The sequence below is a fragment of the Amaranthus tricolor genome, chromosome 5 (genome assembly GCF_026212465.1).
Source record: "Amaranthus tricolor cultivar Red isolate AtriRed21 chromosome 5, ASM2621246v1, whole genome shotgun sequence".
Classification (NCBI taxonomy): domain Eukaryota; kingdom Viridiplantae; phylum Streptophyta; class Magnoliopsida; order Caryophyllales; family Amaranthaceae; genus Amaranthus; species Amaranthus tricolor.
Window position 1 is genome coordinate 24678561 of NC_080051.1, and position 14627 is coordinate 24693187.

Genomic DNA, 14627 nt, shown 5'->3' on the forward strand with positions numbered 1-14627 from the left:
AGGAATGATTGGGTCAGTTCATCGAAGATGTAGCTAGCCATTTGATTTCATACTCCAATCAGTTGAAGGTTCATGAGGAAGTGATTCTGGCTGCATAAAGAGGGGAAAATTCAAAAACAGGTGCATCAATGAGTTCTTTGCTAAAGTTAAAGGTCAGTTCGCTGAGAGAAGTCTTCGAGGAAACCATTGTTGAAATAATGTGAGAATAAGGTGAAAAACAAGGTTTTGCATAGAAGAGTTTGCAGAGAATTGAATTAGAGAAAGTTTGAGAATAATTAGGGTTTAAGAAAAATGTAAATTGAAATAAATGCAAGTTTAAGGATATTTATAGGCGAGATAATCATTAGAAAATTTAAAGTGGGAAGATCAGCAGCCAAGAAGTATAGAAATTTGAATTAGAAGATCAACAGTCGAGATGAAACCGCCAAAAATTCAAAATTTTAGACGTAGGGAACAGTGATTGGATGTGCATTTAATGATAGTACAATCAAATAGGGATAATGATAAAAGTATGCTACAACAATTGTGGCGTGTTCAACAATTTTCAAGAAAAATTACACCAACCGGGAAATATTCAGAGTAATTGATGAAAGATATTTCCAAGAAAAGCTTGATTTTTGCATAAGCTCAGAATAGAAACAATTTGTTTAAACTTGTGTCTGATGCTGAAGTCGATCAGACCCATGAATTATGGCAGAAAGATATCTGGGAGGATTGGAGAAACATTGAACGTGCATTAGGAATATATATATATATTAATGATTTACTAACTTACTTTATTAGTTTAGTAGTGTTATTTTAGATGTTAGATTATGTTATGAAGGAACTTTTATTTATATAAGAAACTTTTGAAACTAATTTGATATTTTTACGATATTTATAATTTGTATAATATTATTGGATGTATTTTAGATTCTAATTAACCTTTGAAAAGTGGTCAATTTTTTTTTTTTTGAAAAAACGAAAAAAATTTCCATTGCACCAAAACAAAGACATATACAAACACTAAGGAGGGGACACCTACCCCTCATCTCTGCATCAGTATGAAATCAAGACCCACCTTCGAGGAAGGGTTGCCTAAGCTCACTCTTCATATGCAAAGGGAAGAAAGCATCCCTCAGAAAAAGAAAAAGGATACACTATACAAAAAGTCTAAGACAATAAGTGTCGACACCACTCGTCAGAGTGAGCCGGGTACAGAGCATAAATTCTACCCATAACTTCTTGTCGAATTCGTTGTAGGACTGTTGCAGTAGTACTCATGTTGAGCCCCAAATAGCATCATTTCGGGCTTTCCAGATGTGATAGCAGAGACTAGTGATGATCACTTTCCTTTTAAAACCAGAGGCATTCCATTTCTTTTGAGCTAGCCTTACTAAGTTGGAGTTTTGTAAGGGTACACCTAACCAATGAGATAGAGCAGCAAGACATTGGGAGCTGAACACACAGTTGAAGAAAGTGTGTTCCAAGGTTTTAACTGCAGATGCGCACATAGGGCAGCTGTCATCGTCAGGAAGCCCGATTTTCTTGAGCTTATCCCGGGTCTTTAGCTTGTTTTGAAAGGCAAGCCAAAAGATGAATCTTTCCTTTGTGATAGAAGGTCTGTGCCACGCAAACTTAGCCCAGGCAACAGGAGCTTGCTGAAGAGTGTACTCCTTGTAGATTGAAGCAATGCTATATCTATCCTTTACCATCCAGTTACTCATAATGTCTCTAATTTTGCAGATTTTCCATAGAGACCAACTTGTTGTAGGACGAGGGTTGAAACGTAACCAATTAGCCCTCTTCATATAAACACCATGGACTCGTTAAGATTATAATTAATCTCTTTAAGGTTATAGTGGACTTGTTTAAGATTAAAAGTTATAATTGATCACTATACATGTGATGGCTTATAATTTAGCAATGTTAGCTTTAAATTGATCACTTTAAGTTTGTAATTGATCATTTTAAAACTTGCTAGTTATCCAGTTAAAGTTATCCACCTAATATTATAATTGATCACTTTATATATAACTGGTTATTTTAAGGTTTAAATCGATCACTTTAAGATTTGAATTAAGCGCTTTAAAATGTCAAGATTGATCCATTTAAGGTTATTTAAATTAAGCTAAAATTGATAACTTTAAATTTTGAATTAAAACTTTAAATTAAAATTAAAATTAAACCAATTTATATTATAAACCAATCTTTAAAAGACATTTGAAAGTTTGAGCAAGTATGAGGTCCCGTCAAGGGCCATATGTGCATATTATTCTCACTTTCATCATTTTTGTATCTTTTGAACATAGCAAAGGCACTTTCACAAATCAAATACTATTTCTCCAGGCCATCTTCCATAATGACGTTTCTTAAGGTGATGGACCATTCCTCCTTCATTCTTGCTTAACGATGGGAATACAACTTTTACAACCCTTTCTTTGTTTGACGGGTTCGTTTTCCTTTAATCTTTCTATAAGAAATATTGTATTTTAAAATGAGAGAAACTTATATATTTCATAAATGCCTAAGAATTAAAAAATATTATGTGAAATTTTATTATAATCGTCTGATGTATATAATTTTATTATATACTTTACTTTTTATAATATAATTGAAATGTATTTATAAATGTTTTGGCAAACATAAACTTTAAAAACTATTAAAAACAAATAAAAACACCAAATAGAAATAGAATGATTGTTTACACTACTAATTAATTGTGTACTAATGTACAAAGTTCAGTTAATTTTCTCAATGGGTTAGCTTTTGTCATTGTAGTCAATGTTATTTAACTTAATTTGTAAAGTTATGAAAAAGTGATACCTAACCCTAATACATATGTATTGAGATGAATCAAACATAGTTTCAAATAAGATTCCACGTAAATATATTTTAACTTATAGATTAAGAATAAAATATAAATATAATAAGTAAATAGTATAAAAAAATAAATAGGACTAATGGATAAAATATAAGGGAGTATTATTTGTGTGATACCTATCCCTTAATTTCTAATTCTAGCACCTTAATCTTTTGTGTTTGCAACAATAGTAAAATTTCTGCATCCCATAATTGAGTTGCTTCTATCCATATATAAAAATTACATCAGATTAAATTTAAAAGTTATATCAAATAATGTGAAAGAAAGTATATATATCGGTAAGTCGATTGAAAGACATGAAATTAAATTTACGTTGCTTAAAAAGGCGTTTGTCTTAATAATTTGCATAAAGTTGAATAATAAGGATTGATTTATGACTACTGTATGAATAAATTGATCAGCAAATTGCTATTAGGTGACAATTGATGCCCCATTTTAGATCATGACGTTTTCGCTCTACGTTCATGTCATTGTTTGCTTGCATAAGCATGACCTTTGTATGCCATCAGCTAGTAAGCTTCCTCAAATAAGATATTATTCTACCCAATTCTTAATTTCGCCACCCTTTTTATTTTATCGTCACCCCCTCCAAATGAAATTACGAATTTGCCCCTAATTTTTAAAAAATTACAAATTTGCCCCTCATTTCAAATTTCTTATTTATAATAATAATAATAATAATAATAATAATAATATTAATAATAATAATAATAATAATAATAATAATAATTATTATTATTATTATTATTATTATTATTATTATATCAATAACAATAATAATAATAATTAACTTTTTTATATTCTTCAAAAAGAATATAAATAAAATTAATAATAATAATATTATTATTATTATTATTATTATTTTCCAAAAAGAAAAAAAAAATTGAGTCGCCCAAAATTGGGCGATTGAACCGGGGTCCAGTCGCCCGGTTCTGGATTAGGCGTGTCAAATAGAGAACGTCGGTCTTTTCGTATTATATATTAACTGATCAGAGTTCCCTTTGATTCAAAACTGACATATTTAGTTAACACAAAAATTTGGACGAGACGGTCTTATTATGAGATCGTCAATTTGGGCCGGCTCAATTCACGCATGTAATAACATTTTAATTTTTTAGTCATTTATCAATTTTGACTTTAAAAGTATCAATTTTGAAAATTAATACTTTTAAGATCAAAGTTGAAAAATGCCCAAAAATTGAAAAAAAAATGCCCAGATTTTTACACGCGCAAATTGGTTCTACCCAAAATAACGGTCTCATTATGGGGCCGTCTCGTCCAAGACCACCTATTTAGTTAATTGAATTAGAAATCACAACTTTGTCTTGATCCGTTACAGATCAAATCAACTCGATTTCAACTCATTTATATCGTTTAGAATTTTCTGTTTTTATTTTTGGATTTTTAACATTGACTAAATTTTGTTTTTTGGCCTTAGTATTATACTTTTAGTTTATGACTTGTTTATTTTGTACTTACTAAGAAAAATAAGAAAATATTTTAATGGATTAAGTTCATGTTATTGTGATTGATTTAACTCCAAATTAAGTCGTTAACTAAATGATACATGTTTGTTTCAAGATTAAAATTTTGACCTTAATCTTACACATTTATAAATGGATCAACTCCGGTCAACTCAGTTATTAATTGGATAAAACGTTTTAATTCAAATCCACTTATTTTTGATTTATTTCAGATTGGGTTACCAAGTCGGATATGCTTTTATCAAACTAACTAAGATGAATTTAAAGTACTTAAAGCTAGAATTTTAATTATATTCATGATATGTAAATTTTATGATTAATTATGTTCTTTACAAATTCTTTTGCGAATAATTTTTTTTCTCAATGCAATATTAAACTTAAAAACTTATGTGACTTTGTGAACTTTTATTTCATCCAAACGTACTACCGAAAATTTGATTTTACTTTGTCAATACTTTTTTTTGAACTAAGTTGCAATGGCTAACCAAATCACAACATTTTCATCTAGGACAGGTTTCACTATAAAATTGTACAAAATTGGACAAAATAAGTCGATTAGAATAATTAAAACATATACTTTCGTATATAAAATAAAATACTCGCTTAATGTTGATTGATGTTCAATACCATCAAAATTAACACTTTGATTATTAAAAAAATATCCACTTTAAATCTGTTTCACTATGAGATTTCGAACAAAAGTTATTTTACCAAAATATGGACATAACATAACTTAAGCATGTCTCATTATCCAGTCAGAATGTGCTAATGGGCCCATTGAGAAAATTGGACCATACCAATGCTAACTTTTGCTTTTGGTGCTGCTATCAATTCTTGCCTTCTGAGGAAATTTTGAAATCAATAAGTCAAAAGATAAAAAAAATTAACAAAATGATCTAAATTTTTAACTTATTTCAAAAGTAAGTGTAAAATTCTCAAACCTGAGATTTGAAGCTGTTTGCAGTTACTAATTGCGAACAGGTCAAAAAAGACAAAAATAAAATAGTTGTTTGCAGTTACTAACTGCGAACAAGTCAAAACAGGTCAAATAGCTGTTCGCAGTTAGTAACTGCGAACAGCCCTGAACCTCAAGTTTGTGAATTTCACGCTCACTTTTGGAATAAGTTTGAAACTTAGATTATTTTGTTAATTTTTTTTATCTTTTCACTTATTGATTTGAAATTTTCTCTTCTAAGTACTCATTAGCCCATATTTTTCACTTGTTTAAATTTTCAATCAGTTTTTTGAGATTGTCTTTTTAAAAGACGTTTTTTAGACTCAGTCTATTAAAATTTAATGTCTATTCTTATTATATATTTTTTTGTGGGTCAGTTCAATTAGAGATGGTCTCTTCATCTTTTACAAAAATTTGTGTTGTATTTTTGTTTTTAAGGTAAACCCGAAATTGATTAATTAAATTTATTTTCTTGAATTAAATTGTTTTTTTTAACATGACAAACTATTTCTGAGTACTACCTTTATTTTATTATAATTGCTATTAATAGTGATATTTTTCCATATAACATATCACAATCAGATATGAGTATTTCAGGAAAAACATATTTTTTTTAGTTATAAACTTTTACTAGAATTGAAATTATTTTTTGATTTACTAAAATGAATTTTAGTAGAATGCTTACCTATTTGGCTATTTCAGTATTGATGGTAATAATAGTTTTATCAACCAATACTCTAACGTAATCTTGTCAAATAGGAGTACGATAAGCATGACATGCGACTTTAATGACGACTTTGAATCATTTCCTCCATTTAAAAGGTTCATGATAATTTTGCATTTTGCATATATTGAGCTTGTTGGCCAAAAAAGGATCAAATACTACAATTTCATATAAATCACTCAAGTGAGTATCGCCATCTAACCTAATTATCTCATCAAAATTACCCTAATCTAAATGACACTGACTACCGAAAACAATAAAAATATTAAAGATTAGGTCCTATCTCAATTTGAAAAAGTATCGTATTTTTTAGACAAGGTTTAAGGATTGAATCTTATTTAGTTTATTTCCTTCATTCAGCCTAACCTATCATGTATAAGTCTTGTAATCATTATAATGAACATGCTTGAAAAATAAGCACATCCCAAAAGATTTTGCATTAAATCTTTCTCTAAATTTTGTTACTCAAGGTTCTCATTTTTTATAAGTATTATTTAATTAATTTTCCAAGAATAAGCTTTAATATTTTGTTGTAATAGAGAAACTTTGGAATACATCCAAAAGTTTCAAAATAGTTCACTAATAGATGAGTTTTGAGAGTACGACAAACGATAAAAATTTTACGGATTTCGCACCACATTTAGATTTGGGTATGATTATGACTTTGGTTGTTAATGAAAATATATAAGCATAAAAAGTCTTACCCCTCATCCTTCGGTAATTTCTTGATGGCAATAAATTTTTTTAGTAAATTTTCACTCTTATAAAGTTCGAATATAAAAAAAAGTTTGGGATATATGCTCTTATGTCTAATGCATTGCAGTTTACTTTTAGATTTTGTTCAAAATCCTAAGAATTTTTTTTATCAATTTGTGACAAACAAATATAACTTATTATTACATTTAAATTTTATTTGAACTTTATTTTAGTTTATTTTAATTTAACGGTATTTGATTAAGTTCAATTTAAATCAATTACTAATACTCAAAATAAGCGCTAATAATCAAAATTGATAGCTATAGAAAAAGTGCCGTCTCCTTGAAAGGCGGGGAAGAGCATTCTCTTTTTTACTCACAAAGTCACAATCCTCTTAAGTCTTAAGTCTAAGTTACAAGACGTACAGCAGCAGTAGTTTGTTGAATAATCTAAGCTAGGGTTCTAGAATTTGAATATATAACTTATATTGTGTCACTTTGGCATATGCTTGATTATTGATAGTTAATAGCCGATAAGAATGATTGTTTAACTATTTAATTTTATTAATTAGTTTGACCAGCTGATTTGAACTCGCTGTTATGACCAACTTATTTAAAAATAGCTTATTGATTACAATAAGCTGTTTCAACAAGCTATTTTACCAAATATTAGCATTAAATACTTTGACCACCTAACCCTCTACTTGTATCAAAATCAACTAAAATTGTCTAATAAGCTATTTTGCCAAACAACCAGTACAAGTTTCGCCACTCATATATTTTTTTTATTCCGGTAAGACTTGAGAATATTTATAGGTAATAGGACGAGATTTAATTCTTAATCTCATTTTGTACGGGACCGTGTCATCATGTGATAGATTCATATAATTAACCTATTTTACTAATTAATCACTTTAAATTTGTAAATGATTACTTTAAGGCTTTAAGTGATCATTTTAAGACAATAAATGTATTTTGAGTTAAAAAATTTGAAAAAAATTATTTCACTATAAGATATTCTCATTTAAAAATTTACGTAATTGGAGTATTTATGATTCACTTATTTTCTAAACAAGAATGGTCTTTTATTTCAGGCACCGATGATGGAAATCTTCACTCTCAATTAATGAAGAAAGAAATTTGTGTAGTGTTTGACTAAAGCCACGAGAAATAAACTCGCTAGTTCAAACAAGAACGATTTGACACTATTGAAGTCAAATATTTTGTGAATTTTATTGTTTAGCATAAAATTCTTGCTTCATGGAAACAAAAAGGCATTGTCAGCGTTGACCCATCTTCTATGAAGTATAATTTATCAATATATCAAATCATATTTAAAAAATAACCTAATTAAAAAAGTAAAAGACAAGTTAAATTTGACTGTATTTTGGAGCAGACCATTTTGATCTATTTTTCTTAATTTATTATTTTTTCTATTTTACATTATTAATTTTCGTTTGGAATTCATTTTATTTTAGTCAATTTTTGTATATTGAGTTCATTTTTTTTATTGAAGTAAAAAAGGTACAATTATTCTTTTTCATGATTTTTTCGGTAAAACAAAAAACTTACCCTTTTCATGTTTTGTTCCAATTGTTGTAAGCATTACAGTTAATTATTTTTATTTTTTTATATTTTTAATCTATAAGTTTTACATGGTCATGTGAATTTTCTTTGTTTCGTTTCAATTTAATTTTTATTTATATCAAATTTTATAATCTTTAATCATAAACAATTATAAATATTTAAGATTAAATTAGTACATTAAAAAATGTGCAATGTAAATCGGAATAACTAAACTGAATTAAAAGAAGTATTTTTCAATAATTAAATTGTTGGTAAAATATTTGTTTAAAAGTCCTCTGCCGTTTAGTCCCTCTGTGCATGAACCTTAATTTTCTTCCAAAATTTAATGACACATAGAAATGTAAAAATAATTAATACTTTTCAAATTTGTCAAATATTATGCATATATGAAAAAATCTTATATTTAATTTATATTATTTAATATTATGTTTACTTTAGAAACATAAGCATTTAATTATACTTTATTATTTTGTCATTTATTATTTCTTGGGAAGTTAAATATCATTATATTAAATATTAATTGTTTTTCAATTTCTAGATTATATTCTCTTGAAAATTTAAAATTGTTAATAATAAAAAGAATTTGTTAATTTTTATGTACAGCCCTAAGGACTGTAAATATCATTAATATATATATATATATATATATATATATATATATATATATATATATTGATAATTATTTGTTTCTTTTATTTTTCAATGTTCTACATTAATGGTAACTTAATTTTTGGTGAGTGCTGATTTTTGAGATGTTGCATTAAATAATACGGTGACAGGCAAATTATGTGCAAGAATTCATGCAAACACATGTACGTGTTCAATACTTTCTTTATTCCATATATCATTTGGTACTAATTGGTGCTTCATATCACTAAATTGCAATGCTGACCAAATGCCTTACGTCTTGCAAGTGTAATGTGTTGCATTCACTACCCCATCAACTAAATTCACGTTAACCCGTTGACTTTTTTTATTATGATTATTTAGAGAATTTCTATTCTATTTTTTTTTTAATATAAAAGAAAAATTCTCAACTATTGATACATTAGTATAAAAACCCATGCACAATAAATATATATCAAAAATTATGATTGTGAAAATGAAAATGCAAATATAAATTATATCTATCAAGTTTAAGTTTTTTTCATTACATTGTGATAATTTTTGCCTAAATAAAATGATATTTAGACAGATAAAGAAATTGACATGAACAAAGATGTAAGTATAAATAACAATTTTAAATATGCAATAAATAATTTTTTGATAATAATAACGGTCCAAAGGATTTAAAAATATCTCTTTGTATACAACATTCAGTGTGATCACAAATTTTTACTATTCTTATCACATATTAATTATCTTCAACAATTGTAAAAATTACTCAAATATTTATAGTTGATAATAAGACAAACTGTTTATCAAAGACGTTATATTTATTCATGTCAGTCTTTTTTTTCTTATTCTTATATGATTAGTATCTATAATTTATTATATAATACTTATATATTCTAAATTTAACAAACATTAATTTCAAATCAATTTATTTTTAGATAAACTATGGTAATTAGCTAATTGAAGGATTATTTATTTTGTATTGAAATCAATCAATGTTTTTAGATATGGTAATTAATTTTTTTTTCTTTTAAAAATTGACAACTTACTTAAATATATGCTATATAGACGCTAATGGATAGAAATTTTTTAATTGTCAAACATTCACATAAATTGACACTTATCATTACGTAGATCATCCTTAATAGATAGTATATGATAGTGTGATTGATTAAGAGAGTAATTTAGTTCCATTATTACATACCAATTTTACAGCCATCTTATTATATTTTGTAGAAAAAGCATACTAGATTTTTTTAGAATCACTATTTGACACATTAAATCAGACTTGGTGAACATTATTAAAGCTACAATCACACTTGGTCTTAATTGGATTATTAGTAAAAGGTATAAGAAACCTAAAAAAGATAAGATACAAACAGATAAAAATACTCCCTCCGCTCTTTTAAGTTTGTTCACCTTACTATAATGGGTAATTTTAAAAGTTTGTCTATTTTAAATTACTTTCCATTTTTGAAAATCTTTTTTTCTTAGTATACCCTTATTTCTCTCTCTCACTCCCTTATTTCTCTAGTATATTCACTCTCTCACTTATTTTTTGTTCTTTAAATTTTGTTTTATTTTAATTTTCTCTCTCACCAATACAATCATTACTTTACACCACTATCTAATTAAAATAATACCCACTAGAATAAAAGATTTTGTTTTTCTTAATAGGTGTGAAAAACTCAAATTGAGCAAACTTAAAAAATCGGAGGGAGTAATAATATAAAATAAGATGATTGCATTTAATGAATGAAATAAGCTATTTCGTTTTAACCAGATGAAAATAATTAAACGCCTATATATTTAATTGATTAAGTTTATATTTAACAAAGTATTTAAAGTATTGAGTTTCAACAATCAACTAAATTTATCCCATCAACTATCAACTAAATTTCTAATTAAGACCAACCATCAACTAAATGTATAATTAAGATGTCTTTTATTTTTACTAATTTTCATAATATTCTTGTTAAGGATCGGACAATATTAGTTTATCCCATGATTGCACTGCGAGTTTTAAGAGAGTCTTTATGTAAGAATGCTGGTGAAAGACTACTTGTCTCAACTACCTCACCTTTCTTGATGTAAGACCACTTCAAATGGCTGCACAAGCAACACACGTTAGCTGGTTCGAAGAGTTGACTTTGAGAATCACTTTTGACGGCCGAGTTAGTAAATACACAAGAGTATTCAGATTGCCTAATTTCAAGTGCATAGTGACCTTTAGCTTTAATGAACAACTAGTGTTTGCTTATACACGAGGCCTTAAATATGTTCTTCAATACAAGAGTAAATGCAAGAAGAAATAATGCTATTCTTCGAATAATTGAGACTTAGAGTAGTCAAAACCCTGATTGTCAATAAGAAATGCATTTCTTAACTTTGGTGTATAATCGTTAGCTTTTCTTGAGGTCCAACACCTTTGTTCCTTAGCTTTCTTGGTAGAATCGATTCCCTATTGACGTGGTGTCACCACATTGGAATTAAAATAGACCATTTAATAATGTAAAATTCGCATTTTGCACAAACCACAAAAGCTTGTTGCTTTTGTTAGACAAGAGTAAACTTCTCTCTTTTCATGCAAGTAGATATTTAACTGTAACTACACTATTGCATTGCTTTCATGCATTTAATGCTACGTATTTTATGATATTTAGAAAAATCTCATCTATTAAATACATCAAATTAAGACTCGATAGAGGATCTTAAATCTAAAATCCTGTTTTAAACACACACAAATAAAAGTAAAAATAAGACCAACAAAAAGAATTCTATGAGTATATTGTTTGTGTATGGACTTCAAGCAATCACATGTAAAGTATTTGCAATTTGCAAACTATTCCTATTTGAGATTCATAGCATATTGTCTTAGCAATTAATGCGGAGAATGTAGATAGTCACATAATCATTCATTGATCTTAAACTAATAGGAGTACTCTTAAGTCATAATTACGTTAATTATACATTACTAATTAATTATTGATCAGCTCATCATAATGATATTAAAAACATGAAAATTTTATACCAGCAAGCCATTTTCAGATCTGGAATTGTACGATTCACATGTATTTAGTAGTCTTTTAATACACTCTTCATTCATAATTAAAAAAATTATTATTCTTCCTTTCACTATCTTTGTTTATTTCACTATCTTTTTACATGTATTAAACTACTATACTTTATACTTTATTCTAAAGCCAAGACGCGGGATATTTTGCATTATAATTCATATTTAATCATCACTCTTTTAACTTTCATTAACATGTTAATGAACGGAAAAATATCTATTTGTTTATTCGGGTTGTTTTTGATTTTACTAAAAGAAAATTAAGTAATTTTATTAACTTTGGTATAGAATTAGACGAGGAATAACATGGGGAATGAGAAAAACGCAAATGATATTGAAAATAAAAAGAAAGTTTATAATTGAAATTTTAAAAGCAAATGTGGAATCACGGCAAAAAATAAAAATAGACAAAAAATCAAAATAATAATTCATAATATATATAAAAAAACTAAAATTAAAGTGACAAAGAGAGTATATCATTGATATTTTTATTAAAGCAATACAATTTAAACAAAATGATAATTCCATGCCTAAAAAAGAGAGGAGGAGAAAAATATCACCAATCCTCTTAAACCCCAAAAATTCTAATGTATATAACCCCATTTTTTTTATGTATAGCCCAAATTTAATAACAACATGAAAATTACAAACTTAACACCATTATTTTTTTTTAGGAATTAATGTTAGATAAGTAAAATTAAATATTTATCCGTTCCTTTAAATTTGCACAAATTTTAACAATATTTGATCTTTTAAACATAAGGTAGCAAATTTAAAACAACCGAAAATTAAAACAAGAAAGAAACTGCAAGAGCTCCCAACGCCAAAGCACTAGAAACTAATCTCTCCCCTGCATTTTCACCACTCCCCGGCGCTGGAGCTGAGCCCACAATCTTTGCACCGGAAGGAGCAGAACTCAAAGGAGAAACGGTAGGATCCGACGGTGTACCCGACGGCGAAGCAGCGGGTCCAGTACTGCCGGACAAACTAAGCACCTGTTTGGCACCCAAATTAGGAGGGGCAAATTCATGTTTACTAATCTTACCATTAGTAACCGGACCCACTTGCCAAATCTGGTTAAACTTTGCCTGACCCGTTGGTAATTCCCACGTACCAAAAATAGTATACGCAGACCCGGTTTCCTCCGCAAGAAGAGAACCAACCTTGAAAGAAATTGGACCCTTATTGATTTCCCCATAAGATTTGATATCGTATGTGCTAACAGTAATGGGACTAGACGGGTCGGTTTTTAGGGCTAAAAGGGCTTGGGCTCCGGCCATACCTTTACCATTTGGGTTTAAACCCCAAGCAACCCAACCATTGGGTTGAGAAGGTTTAGCAGTGAAGGCCATGGAAAGGGAAGAGTTTGATGGGTTGTATGTCCAATGAAGGACGGCATTAAGGGTAGGAAGATCATTACAATTAGCGAATGTTCGGTTGGAGAATTTGAGAGATTTGCAGGATGGAATGGTTGATTGAAAGAATGTTGGGTGAATGACGAAGAGAAATAATGAGAAAAGGAGGAATGGGAACGAGGAAGAAGACATTTTTAGGGGTGGGGAAATGGGAATGAAGAAGAGAATGTTAAATTGGGTATGGTGAGATGAGGTAAGGGAAGGTGGGTGAAGGCGTTTATATAGGAGAACAGAATGTCAGGTGAGTGTTCATTTGAAATGGGTGTATTACTTATTGTTTGACTTTCAATTAATTAAGGATTCATGGAATATTTTTAAATCATTTCTTTAAAGTTGAACCATGATCATAATTTTAATAAATTTATTTTGGATATTATTGATAACTTACCAAACTATTGGTGATTTGCCAATATATATTTTTTTAAAAACTTCGTGTAGTTGTTCTGAGATTTTGGCTTTTCTACGCGATAGATAAACGTTTTTGTTAATTCGCGTGATGATCCCAAGTTTTAACTTTATCATAAAGACTAAGATTTTTGTTAAATTTACGCTATTATAATGACTTTTTACATGAAACAAGCGCTCCGATCACTCTTGAAGGACATTTTTTTTGAAAATATGTTCGAAATGAATACTTAACTTAACAATGAACTTTATATTTGTCTATCGCATGAAAAAATAAAAAACTCAAGATCACGATGCGGATTAAAAAAAATTTATTTACCACATTGATAAGCCAAAAACTTGGCTTCACCGCATGGATATTATTATCACCATTTATAAAGGTTTTTCTAGATATAAATCAAACCAAAACAAAATACAACCTAAAAATAACTAAAAAAAACAATATACAACATGATTGAACATTCCACTTACCCGAAAAGAAACTAATAGAAATTTTTGGTCAATCACATATCAACAAAATGGTTTCTGAGACAAACAATTTAAAAATTTGAAAAGACATCTACGAATTACACCCTCGAAAGTAGGAAAGTGATCATTATTTAAGCTAATTGACCGTTGACTAATTGACTTTTAACCTGTCTAAATGACTGTTGACCATTAGTAATCACCTTTGATTTTTGTTGACCAACTCTAATCACCTTTGACTTTCTTAATTACCAATTGTACCTTTGTGTTTTAGCACTTTAACGTCGTTTATCTATTATTATGATGGGTAATTGCGAATTAATTGAGATTTACAGCCTTCAAGTTT

General features: G+C 28.2%; 2 protein-coding genes across 2 annotated transcripts; both read right to left on the minus strand.

Annotated features, from left to right (window-relative positions):
- Positions 1–1259: 1259 nt before the first annotated feature.
- Positions 1260–1790, minus strand: LOC130813608 (uncharacterized). Its single transcript, XM_057679443.1, has one exon. It carries the CDS (start codon positions 1788–1790, stop codon positions 1260–1262), a length of 531 nt encoding a protein of 176 aa, XP_057535426.1.
- Positions 1791–12451: 10661 nt separating this feature from the next.
- On the minus strand, positions 12452–13637 carry LOC130813015 (auxin-induced in root cultures protein 12). The gene has a single exon (XM_057678693.1). It carries the CDS (start codon positions 13541–13543, stop codon positions 12785–12787), a length of 759 nt encoding a protein of 252 aa, XP_057534676.1. The 5' UTR covers positions 13544–13637; the 3' UTR covers positions 12452–12784.
- Positions 13638–14627: the final 990 nt, after the last annotated feature.

Bases quoted from the DNA above. Each gene is read 5' to 3' on its own strand.
- LOC130813015 (XM_057678693.1), bottom strand. From the start codon at position 13,543: ATGTCTTCTTCCTCGTTCCCATTCCTCCTTTTCTCATTATTTCTCTTC.
- LOC130813608 (XM_057679443.1), bottom strand. From the start codon at position 1,790: ATGAAGAGGGCTAATTGGTTACGTTTCAACCCTCGTCCTACAACAAGT.